General features: G+C 34.4%; 1 protein-coding gene across 2 annotated transcripts in view; it reads right to left on the reverse strand.

Moving 5' to 3' along the window:
* Positions 1–12,540, reverse strand: part of TEX10 (testis expressed 10) — a 43,423-nt gene that overhangs the window by 8,543 nt on the left and 22,340 nt on the right. For both annotated transcript variants that reach the window (XM_069474482.1, XM_069474483.1), the window contains exons 7-11: positions 12,122–12,257; positions 10,814–10,989; positions 9,454–9,631; positions 5,135–5,223; positions 3,050–3,183 (exon numbers count right to left, since the gene is read on the reverse strand). In XM_069474482.1, the coding sequence (XP_069330583.1) occupies positions 3,050–3,183; positions 5,135–5,223; positions 9,454–9,631; positions 10,814–10,989; positions 12,122–12,257 (713 nt within the window). The remainder of the gene's footprint in view (positions 1–3,049; positions 3,184–5,134; positions 5,224–9,453; positions 9,632–10,813; positions 10,990–12,121; positions 12,258–12,540) is intronic.

Genomic DNA, 12,540 nt, shown 5'->3' on the forward strand with positions numbered 1-12,540 from the left:
AGTTCTCAAAAAAAAAATCAGGTAGAGTCAAGGACAGTACCAGAAGTCCTTCACAGACATCAGGCATAACACAAACTATCTGGCATAGTATTGAAATGAAATATGTATAAAAATCATATCACAAGACAAAGGTAAGACTGGTGGAAGGCACTCTAGGAAGAGATTGGTCAAGCTAAGTTTAAGAGAACTGTCAATGAGCCCTCAAAAATCAAGGCTTTTTATATTTGTTATTTATAGATTTGAGAGTAGGAAAAAAAAAAATCAACAGCTCTATACGTTATTTCTCTATAAAATCTCTTATTGACTGATATTATCCAGAGTTTTTACATGGCAACTTTTCCTATCTTTTATACTTATAAGTAACAATGAAAAAAACTTATTTCCAATGCCATCTTCCTACTTCAAAGCAAATAATAAATATTTTCATTAATAAAAGGTAAAGCACATTTGAAAAGTGCCTATTCAATAATAAATGATCACTTCTCTTCCCTTCTGCTTCCCCCTCCCTTCCTGAACAATTCCATTCTCAAGCCACCAGGCAGAGCCAAGCTAGGTAAACACTGGCACTGGAGTGGGTGGGAAAGCTGAGGTGGCCCAGAGCGGGCTATCCATGAATAGGGCAGAGTGTCCCCAAAGCCAGAGTCCAAATGGAGTGAGAGGGGTGGCAGCAAAGGAAGATTGATTACAGACAGAGGAACTGATCAAGTAAGTAAATATATTAAGGATAACAGGAGCCAGGTTCTCACTGTCGGAGAAGGCAGGTACAAAAAAGGGATAGGAAATAACTAGAATGAACTCTGTGGTGTTGAATTCCTGATTGCTGTTCACTAAGTGCGTGTGGAAGAAGCAACATCCAACAGCAATGAGCAGACCTAGATTTTACGTGTTTTCTGAGTACCATTCTCCATTGTTCTTTGTAGAAAACTGGTTTATCATAGTTACTGTAACATAACATCCTCTTTCATTTGAAAATGAGAAAATGAAAACACCTCAACTCTCCCTAAGTCTTTCACCTAAAAAGTTGCATGTGGTACCATAACCATAAGAATCTGAGCTTCCCTGAGGACTTACAAGTCACCATATGGAGCCTGAGAGATAAAGGAAAGCTGAAAGCCTAAACTGAACATATGATTTCAAAACTTGTAAGTAAACACAGTACCAGGTACTATGGGTAATAAAAAGAGGATAAATGTCATTGACTAGAGTCAAACAAAGTCATGAGAGAAATATGTTAAATATCTATAAATGATACAGTCCCTAGAGATAGGAAGAATATTAAGAAAATTCATAATAGAAGTAAATACATCAATTAAATAAAATCAACTGGTATAGCAACAAAACAGAAGAATTAGGTTGTAACTTGAATTTAGAGACTATCCTGTCGAGAATATTGACAAAGAGGTTAAAAAAAAAAAAAGCCCCCAAACCCAAGGCTTCTGGCGTAGCATTTGAGGGTTATAGGAAAGAATATAGTCAGTGTCCTGGCCGGAGGCCTCTTGGATCATTAAAAAAATATATGTATCACCCAGCAGAGGACATAACCTCAGATTTTGCATGAAAGATTGAAACCAAAATTATTTAGGATGACATAACTGCATTCTTACTGGACAAGCACCTTTAAATGCAAGGGAAGAAATTTAATAAAGAACAGAAGTTAATTAATTAACTTAGAAATGAAATTTCTGTGTATTTAGTTTAAGTATTTGTAATATTAAAGACAATTTTGCCTGTCAGGGAAAAGATCAGCCTTGTAATTCCAACTTAAAATATGTCAGTAGCGTGCGTGGTGGTGTGCACCTGTAGTCCCAGCTACCTGGGAAGCTGAAGCAAGAGGATTACTTGAGCTCAGGAGTTTCAGGCCAGCCTAGGTAATATTTTGAGACCTTGCCTCTAAAACAAAACAAAACAAAACGACTTTTTTAAAAAGTCAATAATTTAGACTTACAGTTTTAATGTGAAGTTTCACTGTTTTACTAAATAGTACTAAAACATAAGATATTAAGATTTACCATATTTATTAAGTTAATTTATTAGATAGCTGTAAGATTTACTACAATTATAATATTTGTGAAGGTCTGTCAGAAAACTGAACTATACTGATTATATTAAGGTTATTTAAACACTTTAAAATTTTAACTAACTTTGTAAAATGAATGAAATTAAATCAAAGTCCCCCTTTAAAATTATTATTTAAATTTACTGTCTTAAATAAAGACTTGTAACCTGAACTTCAAAACTTAAGGGAGAATTAGGGTTTTAAATTTAACTCTAATAAGCTATATGTTAATTCTTAAGACCACAGGAACTGGTGAATAATTTTTCATTTAAAAAGTCACCTTCAAGGATACCAACTCCGGCTGGGCGTGGTGGCTCATGCCTATAATCCTAGCACTGTGGGAGGCCAAGGCGGGAAGATCGAAGCGGGAAGATCACTTGAGGTCAGGAGTTCAAGACCAGCCTGAGCAAGAGTGAGACCCGTCTCTACTAAAAATAGAAAAATTAGTTGGGTGTGGTGGTGCATGCCTGTAGTACTACCTACTCAGGAGGCTGAGGCAGGAGGATCGCTTGAGCGATCCAGAAGTTTAAAGTTCTTGTGAGCTAGGCTCATGCCATGACACTCTGGACCGGGCAACGGAGCGACACTCTGTCTCAAAAAAAAAAAAAAGGAAAGGACACCAACTCCAACTCCTTAAATCTTGTCCATCCCTCATTAAGTCAAACTATGCCACTTCCATGAAGCTTTTTCCTTCTTTTAAAAAGATGGGTCTATCCTATGATAAATAAAAGAAAATAAAATTATCTCTATCATTCCAACTGCTGATCTGTTCCATTCTAGTGGCATAACTTATAATGAAAAACACTCCCCTTTATAAATTTACATCTCCTATCCCAGATTATAAGCGCTTTCAGAACAGAGATCCTATCTTATACCACTCTGTACCTCTAAAATTAAGGTCTCATGCAAGGCAACTCTAATGTATAGTAACTACTGGTGGTTGGTGAACAGAATTTTAATAATTACCAGTTTCTTTTTTAAATGTGCTATTACCTCTGTTACATCCCAATGGTGTAAAAATTGCTCCAAGTCAGTAAGGTAGAGAAGCACAGGGGAAAGCTGCGTCTGGATGACATGAGGAACTCCTCGAAGGCTCTGAAGCCAAGTCAACTCCTCTTTTGAAAACCCTAAAGCAGGTAACGAAGCCAATGAAAAACATAAATACATCACAAAGCAGTGATAATATTCATAATTTTTAAAAAGAGATGACATGTACATTCAAGTCAACCCTTCTTCAAAGCTGCCTTGTTTTCTCTCAGCTTCTGCATTTCATGCAATATTTTAAAAAATGAAATGCTAGCAACCGAGGCAGTTAAATTCACAATTATATACACAAAGGATGTGATCTGACCCAATCTATAATATAGTAAGAAAAAGGTTTCCCCTTCTACTAAGGTTTTATCAATTTTACTTTAAAAGAAAGTAAAAGGCATTATCTTTCCAATTAATGGTAGACTTTAAAAAACCAAATGAACAAGTAAAAGCAATAATATACCCCTTCATATTTCATGTTAATATTAAATATCACTTTATGTTCTTATATAATAGCCCTCCAAATGTTTGAAAACTGCTCTATCCCCCTAAGTCTTTTTTTTTATTTTGACAATACATACGTAGCACCTTCAGCAAAATTTCTGATTCCCTTACCATCTCTATTCCACTTGGTTTAACCTACTCAGACAACTTGTCAAACTCCCTCCTGAAAGGCAGCTTTCAGAATGATCAGAATACCATTGATACGGCCCAGCCCTAGCTATCTGCTTTGATGTTCAGATCATTATACATCTATAAACACAGCCTAAAGAGGCATCGTTTAGTTTAATAGCCATATCATAGTACTGACTGCTAATGAGCTTTCTAAAGTTACTAAAACCTTTTTGACAGGTACTATTTTATTAAACCATAAAGGCTCCCCCTCCCATCTCAAATGTATACAAACAAGAACATCAAATAAATATGCAGGACCTTACATTTATTATTTGAAATATTTATCTTGTTAGATTCAGCTTGGTATTAGAACCAGTTAAGTTCTTTTTGGATTCTGACAATATATTAACTAACTCTCTTAATTTCAAGTCTCTAGATAATTTCAAAGAATCTCATCATCATCCAAGTATAAAATGGAAATGCTGAAATAGTACAATTATTTAAAACAATGGTAATAATACTAATACACCTTATTTAAAACATTTCTACTCATTTTAGCAATTTTGTTTTCAGAGAGAGCAAATGGAATATAGAAAACAATCAAAATCTGGTGTTATTTATGTATCAGGGTTCAATATTTTAACCCCCTTTAAAATTGGATATTCTGTTCATCAATTGTTTTAAGTATGCTATGAGATTCTCTCTGGCTATTTTAGAAAGAGCCAATTAGGTACAATTCACTGTAAATAATGATGAGAATAAAGTTAAACAATAAAACTATGGGCCGGGCGCGGTGGCTCACGCCTGTAATCCTAGCACTCTGGGAGGCCGAGGTGGGCGGATCGTTTGAGCTCAGGAGTTCGAGACCAGCCTGAGCAAGAGCGAGACCCCATCTCTACTAAAAATAGAAAGAAATTATATGGACAGCTAAAAAATATATATATATAGAAAAAATTAGCCGGGCATGGTGGTGCATGCCTGTAGTCCCAGCTACTCGGGAGGCTGAGACAGTAGGATCGCTTGAGCTCAGGAGTTTGAGGTTGCTGTGAGCTAGGCTGACGCCACGGCACTCACTCTAGCCTGGGCAACAGAGTGAGACTCTGTCTCAAAAAAAAAAAATAAATAAAATAAAACTATGAAGGAAACAAAAATATCACGTGGCATTCAAATAACCTCAAGTATTTGGTACTTGTACTATGAAATATTTAAAGATGAATCATCCATCTTCCTGCCTCAGAAGGCTGACAATGTAGGGTACAAATATTCCTTCAAAGATTTCCACTTATTAATCATAGTAAAAATCATTCCAAGATAGAATATTTATCTTCAAAACTGAGAACCAAACAGATAAGACAGCAAATCTTAGAAGAAGAACTATTATTCACACTAGGTGTTTTCCTTTTTTTTAACCTGGCAAAAAAATATGATTACCTGTAAGTGTAGAAAATAAGAAGCTGAAATAGTCCACATCACTTATCAACCACTCTTTAACTGAATACTTCCACCCAGAAAATGATGATCTATGATAAACAATGGGATAACTGTTACCAAAAGTGATAAACTTGACAGACTTAAAAATAGCACAGTATATAACCATTTTTCTTTTCTCAAAATCAGTCTCATTTAATAGCTTAAAATAAAACCTATAGTGTGTACTGTTTCAATTTTATATAAAAAGTACCATAATAGAAAAATTTTTAATTCAAACATATTTATGTAAAGTTTCATTAAAAAGCACACTCTGTTATACATGGCATAATAGAAAATTTCCACCCCACTTGAAAATCAGACTCCAAGGAACCAAGATGAAGTTTTGCTTTTCAGTAGCAGGTTCAGCTATGTATTTATTTGATTTTTTATAACGTCTTACCCTCAGCAAATGAGTTAAATTCAAACAAGCTCTAGCTTCCTACCTAACTAAGCAAAAGTATCTTAATTAGGCAGAGAAAACTTCTCTTTAAAGCCACTATAAGATAACCATGTATTCCTATTCTTAGCAAAGTTGTTAACTAGGTCTATTTCCCAACAAGTGCAGGGTAAGATAACTGGCAGAGGACTCAAAGGAATAGCTAAATGTAAAGCAGGTACTCATTAAATGAGGATTATTTGGTTTCTGCTATGAGATCAGTTTCCAGTGTCTCCTTTAAAAATTCCCTTCAAGGTAAAACTAGGAAAAAAGAGCAAATATCAACCATGAATACAGTAAAAAAGGCCGGGAATGATCAGATGCAACAAGTTGAGAATACAAATTTTATCACAGACATTTGAATAGATGTCAAACTAAATTAGGAGTTTCTAATTTCACCTACAAGCACTTAATAATTTGTTTTACTGTTACAATAATTCCATTTATATTTATTAATATTCTTCAGCTTGGAGAGAGTTAAAACAATGAAAACTCTTCTGAGTGCCATTCCCAGGTGGTAAGCAAAGGTCTATGGAGGGAGTATATGCTAAGGAGGTTATAAAAGATCACGGATGCTCAATAGAAAGGAGTACAAAACAGTGGTTAGAAAACAAACTAATATCTTCCTGAATCCAGTGAGAACAGGAAGCAATTGTGCCATCCAGTGGCTAAAAGGAATAGCAAATCCATTTAGTAGTCTATATGGGACAAATAACAAGCAACACATCACATTGTCTTTAAAACTATGAAGACCATATTTAATGTCCAAGCCCGAACACTTCTGAGAGTAAAAGGGGGTGCTATTAGTAATTCTGCTGAGACAGAAGGAGTAAACTGCAACTGTTCCTGGCAGCCAGGTCATATATTCACCCTACTTAAAACCCAAGCCAAATTCTTGATCCAAGTCAATCTCCCTCCTTAGAGATTTTATCTAACATTGTAGATTACCTTCTCATATTTATGCTTTATGTTCTCCAATCCAGCTATAAATAAACCAGAGGTAGAGAGGTAAACTGAGAAAAGGCCATTAGATACGATTATGGAACAACACGAGTAGAATGGTATGAGGAAAAAGTCAAATTCTAAGAAACTATAAGTGGCTGGTAAAAAGGTTGCAGTAATAGTTCTAAGTACACTTTTAAAACCCAAGCAAAAATAAACATGAACGATTAGCTGATGGGTTTTTCACACATGGAACGTCATAAACGTTTCTAATAGAAACAACAGGGCATCAGAACTATAAAAACTGAGTTGAACTTGATCTCACAGACCAATTAATGTACCAAAATAAAAATCAGAAATGAGTAAAGGAATATTTCAGGAAAATTAATCTGACAACAGTACATAAAATATATGGGATTAAGAAGCAAGACTACTGTAACAATATAAGTGGGAAATAATGAAAAAGTTGGCTAATTTACAGTCATGGTCAAGGAGAGGAGGTATTCTAAAGAAATTAACGTGTGAATGAACCAAACATTAGTCTTAAATTCTGAGACTATGAAAAGTGATAAAATGATAATGCCAGTGGGTCAAGAAAACTGAAAAGTCCTAGTTTTGTATTCTTTTTAAAAAGAGATTCTTTAAATAGGAATACATCTACAGAGACAGAAGTCTACTAATAGACTCTACAAATACCAAAAAGCAAAATTTAATTTGGTAGACTTTTAACTAGAATGACAATCTGCTTTTAATTTAATGATTATGAGCCTCTATTATCGGTATTTGTAAATTAATGTATTTTCCCACCTCTCACATCTCCACAAAAAGAAAAAAGTAAAAAAAGCAAGATTTTTGAAAATATCCTTGACAAAAGTTATTAAGCATAAGTGAATCATAACTGATGTTGATAAAGACATTAAATGCAGTTTCTAAGGAGAATTAATTTCAAGAAATGTTTAAAAGGTGATTTTAACTGAACATTCAGTTATATCTAGGGAACAGAGTGCCCTCTACTGGAAGTTAATAAATACAAAACCACTTTAATTACGGAAAAAGTAGTTAACATCTAATTTTAAAGGCCTAGCATTAAATAAATGTTTATACTAAGCCAAGTGCAGAATTGTTTTTATTTCTAAGAAGGAAAAACATGAGAAACTAATCAATGTTTAAAATATTTAAAAATATGATCAAGACACTCTAATGCATACACAGAAGAAATAAACCTTGAATTTCCACATACAAACAACAGATTGCAAATAGTTCTCTTCTGCTAAAAGAAAAGATTATCATCGGTTATGAAGCACACTTCCAATGACAAGAACCAAATATTTGTCCTGTACTGGTATGAAGAGATGGCAAAGAAAGTCTTAAAAGACAGTTTTTCCTACTTATGTGGGATAAGGGATCTATACAAGAAAACTAGTCTTCGATAAAACTTTTCAGCTTCAACCTAGATTTCAATATCTGCCTAAAACCACGTCAGACCCTGCCCATGAGCCACAACTAGTAATAAATACAGGTGAATACTATGACTGAAGATAGAAACATGAAGTGTTTGAGGGTACTTCCAACACTGGCAATATAAAAACTTTCAGAGTAAAATGGTGTAGCCACTATGGAAAATGGTACAGAGGTTCTTCAAAAAACAGAATTACTATATGATCCAACAATTCCACTTCTGGATATATATATAGTAAAAGAACTGAAAGCAAGGTCTCAAAGACATATTTGCACACCAATGTCATAAAAGGCCTTATTTATAAAAGCATTATTCACAATAGCCAAAAGGTGCAAACTCAAAAGTCCATCAACAGATGAATGAACAAAATGTAGTATATACACAAGATGCATTATGCAGCCTTAAAAAGGAATAAAATTCTGATACATGCTACAATATGATGAACCTTGAAGACATGCCAAGCAAAAAAAAGCCAGACACAAAGGACAGTGTATGATTTCACTTACATGAAGTATCTAGAATAGTCAGAATCAGAGACAGAATAGAATAGTGCTTACTAGGAGCTGGTGGAGGAAGGAAAGGGAAGTTATTATTTAATGGATAGAATTTCAATTTGGGATGATGAAAAAGTTCTGGAGAATACCACTGAACTATATCCTTAAAAATGGTTAAAATGGTAAATTTTATATTATACTACCAAAAAAAAGCAAGAGGGTCAGGAGTGGTGGCTCATGCCTATAATCCTAGCACTTTTAGGAGGCCTAGATGGGAAGATCACTAGAGGTCAGGAGTTCAAGACCAGCCTGGGCAACATAGCAAGATCGTGTCTCTCCAAAAATTTTAAAAATTAGCCAGGTGCAGTGGCATATGCCTACAGTCCTAGCTGGAGGCTACAGGAGGCTGAGGCAGAAGGATTGCTGAGCCCATGAGTTTGAGACTGCAGGAGCTTTGATCACACCACTGTACTCTAGTCCAAGAGACAGAGCAAGACTTCGTCTCAAAAAAAAAAACAAAAGAAAAAAAGAAAAAAAAAAGAAAAGAAAAAAAAAAAAGGCAAGAGATTTCAAGTGATTCCTGGTCTGAGTCCACAAGCCTATTTAATTCACCAGCTACATTAATTTCTGAGCTTCCCAAAGGAAAGGTCTATATTGCAATTCTGTAACACCAAAGGTTTTACAACACGCTATTGGTAATTCAATTTTAACCTATATTCTAACCTATCTATAAAAAAATCACTATAACAAGTTGAAAGACTTACTCTTACTCTAGTGAACTTACTCAGGTATACCTAGTAACATCAACAGAGTTGTAGTGCTGCATTAAGAGTAAATGAAAGTAGTAGCAGTATGTGACTTTAATAGCCTTTTCTATTTGAAAAATTACCAGTAAAAGAAAAGGGGAAAAGATTATATACTTCAAATACAGCTCACTTGAACATGCTACCTCATGTGCAGTATCCCGATAAGCATGGCAACCAAACTTGAACTGAGTCTTCCCATAATACAGCAACGACTTAACCGAGAAAGCAAATCAGCAGGGAGACTGGGTAGAAAATATACAAGCTGAACCAAACGTTGCTGAGAGTCTGCAGGGAGAACCACCATGGTGCCTTCTTGTGGATCTAGTGGGGTAGGCAGACATAGTAAAATCAACTATAAAAGACATACAAACCAGAAATTAAATTAATAAAGCGGACTGATGACTTTTATTGAATTACAGGCCGACATATTATTTTAATTACATCAAAGCATAATTATATCAATATCACAAAGCATATATGTATGGTTTGCTAAGCTACTTCCTAAAGTAAAATACTGAACATAATAATTTATTTAAAGATTTATTTAACACTGTAATAATCTCATAATATCCCTGTGTTTTGATAGAAATAAGAACTTCAATGGGGAAAAGAGGAAAAGGGATTGGGCACAAAATACAACAGTGAAAAACAAACAATTCTGCTAAACAGAATTACAATTTTGCTACAAATTACATATATCAACCTAATTTAAAGCAAAAAGTGTATACATACACACACCCCTAAATATATATGTGCAATATTAAAAAATACGTATTTAAAAATATAACCTACAAAAGGTAGAACCACCCAAATGTCCATCATCTAATGAATGGATAAATACATGCGGCATATCCATCCAATGGAATACTACCCAACAGTAAGAAGGAATAAAGTACTGATACTTATTACAACATGGATGAACCTTGAAAATATTATGCTAAGTGAAAGAAGCCAGACACAAAAGGCCCCACATTACATAAGTCCACTTATAAATGTCTAGAATATGCAAATCCATAGACAGAAAATAGATCAGTGGATGCCAGGGGCTGGGGAAATGATAAACGAATCATACCTAATAAATAAATTATATATATTATGTATATATCCCAGGATGTTTTCATTGATATTTCTGCTTAGAATATTAAATAGTAAGTTCCAGAGATGACTAAAGAAGAAATAATACATAAGATATTGTCCTGCCATCAAAGCTTCAAAGAAATTTTTTTTAAGTACCAGATTAGTTTTGAATTTATGAATAGCAGGTGGTTTAAAACACAATTTAATAATGTAATAAACATCTACAACCACTTACCTTCTATAACTATTCTAAAAAATAGTACCACCAAAAATGAATTTACTATTTGATGTTTTGTTTTGGCAATTTAACAATGGTGTAACTAATTTAGACTAAAGGAAAGCCAAACCTAAATAACTCCCCTTAGAAACTTATTTCCTACATCGGGGTAGACCAATGACTATCTACACCATTAAGTAAACTCTTACCATAAATTCGGAGAGCAGTAGCTTGTAAACTTTTTAGTAATTCTTTATTTGCACGTGCTGCAGCAGTATGAATGATATCGATAAGCTGTGTAGAAAGCTCAGGGTTTCGGGAGCCAAGATGAGCAAGTTGCAATGGTAAACCAGCCAGCCAACGTGATAACACTTTACTACGGTACCTTAGAAAGGCCAAGCAAGAACAAAATAAAGTAAAATTTTCAAAGACAAGGGAAATAAATGTAAATTTAAAAAGTTTTAAATTATGTGCCAATAATACCACATGTATTCATTTAAACATTTGACAGCCTACAAGATGCCAGTATCATTTATTCAGCAGCAGCATTTTCGAAGACTTTATCTACTAAATTAAAAAGTTCATGTATTTTGGGGCACTATCTAAATTATATTTTTATCTTAAAGGATAAAGACACTATGAACTAGTTATCCTAATCGGCATTATTATACTATGTTAACAAATCAATGCATTCATTGTAAGTTGCTCTCGTACAAAATAGCTTCAAACTTGTGTTATTTTAGTTCTTTAGAATGCTTGCTAAAGTGCTAATGTCTTGGGTAACAGTAAACATTTTTGCTGTCCCCTAAGGGCTTAGTGATTAGAGCACAAACTTTGTTGTCAGACTCACCTGAACTTAAGGCTCAGCTCTGCTATCCATTAGCTACATGATACTCGCCAACTTATTTAACCTCAACTCTGTTTCTTTCCATAAAATGGGAGTAACAATACCTAACTCACAACAGTATGAGAATTACTAAGATTTTGAAAAGGACCTGACATTAAGTAAATACTAGAATATGTTCCAACAACTACCTACCTATGTTAAGGTATCCCAAATCTGTATCTTCCACCCAAACATCTCTTCTGACCATGCCAAATAAACCTCAAACTCACTAAATCAAAAAATCAATTCCTTAATTCCATTCTTTGTGTTGCCTATCTCTTCTCTAGCACCAAACTAAGCCAGAAACTTTCTCATCTTCTACTGCTCTCACTCTTATCCCATAAGCCTCAATATGTCACTAAGGGCTAGTGATTCAACCTCCATTATGTTTATAGTAAAGAAAACATTGAGGGTGCTATAGGCTGTTCCAACTGTCCTTCAGTGACAAGGGGACAAATGGAAATGTATGCCTAAAGAGTCTTTCATCTGTTCAGGTACCAGTATAAAGTTTACTGGCACTATTATGTAGCTTCTTTGAATTTCTCCAAAGACTGAATCACTCTATCAACTTAAATAGATGACAAAATAACTTGGAGCAAGAGAAAAGAAAGAAAGAATAACAAAACTTTACCTGAGTCTGTAAGATCTCAGTTCTTCTTTCTGATAAATTTTACTGAAAAACTTCAGTAACAAAGTCCGTACTGGAAGGAGAAGGCCCCTCTGCTGATACAATGTATAAACTGCCTTAATGAGAGTCTCTGTAGCTTCTAAAAACAGAAAGAAAACCCTGTATATGAATCAAAAATGTTTCTTCAAATTCTTCTAAATGCACAGAAGTACTTTAATTTGTTACTACGGCAAAGCAGATCTTAGCACAAACTGATGGCTACCATCAAAGTCCTACAGCAACGGCCTAATACAAAAATCAAACCAACCAGAAGTTACAGTATAAATTTTCTTAAGGGACAACAAACCTAGGAATGACAAAAACCAGGATATTAGAAAGGTGAATTCTATAGAAACCAAACAGGAAAGCTTTGCTTTTGAATG

Source organism: Eulemur rufifrons, chromosome 7, assembly GCF_041146395.1.
Source record: "Eulemur rufifrons isolate Redbay chromosome 7, OSU_ERuf_1, whole genome shotgun sequence".
Lineage (NCBI taxonomy): Eukaryota > Metazoa > Chordata > Mammalia > Primates > Lemuridae > Eulemur > Eulemur rufifrons.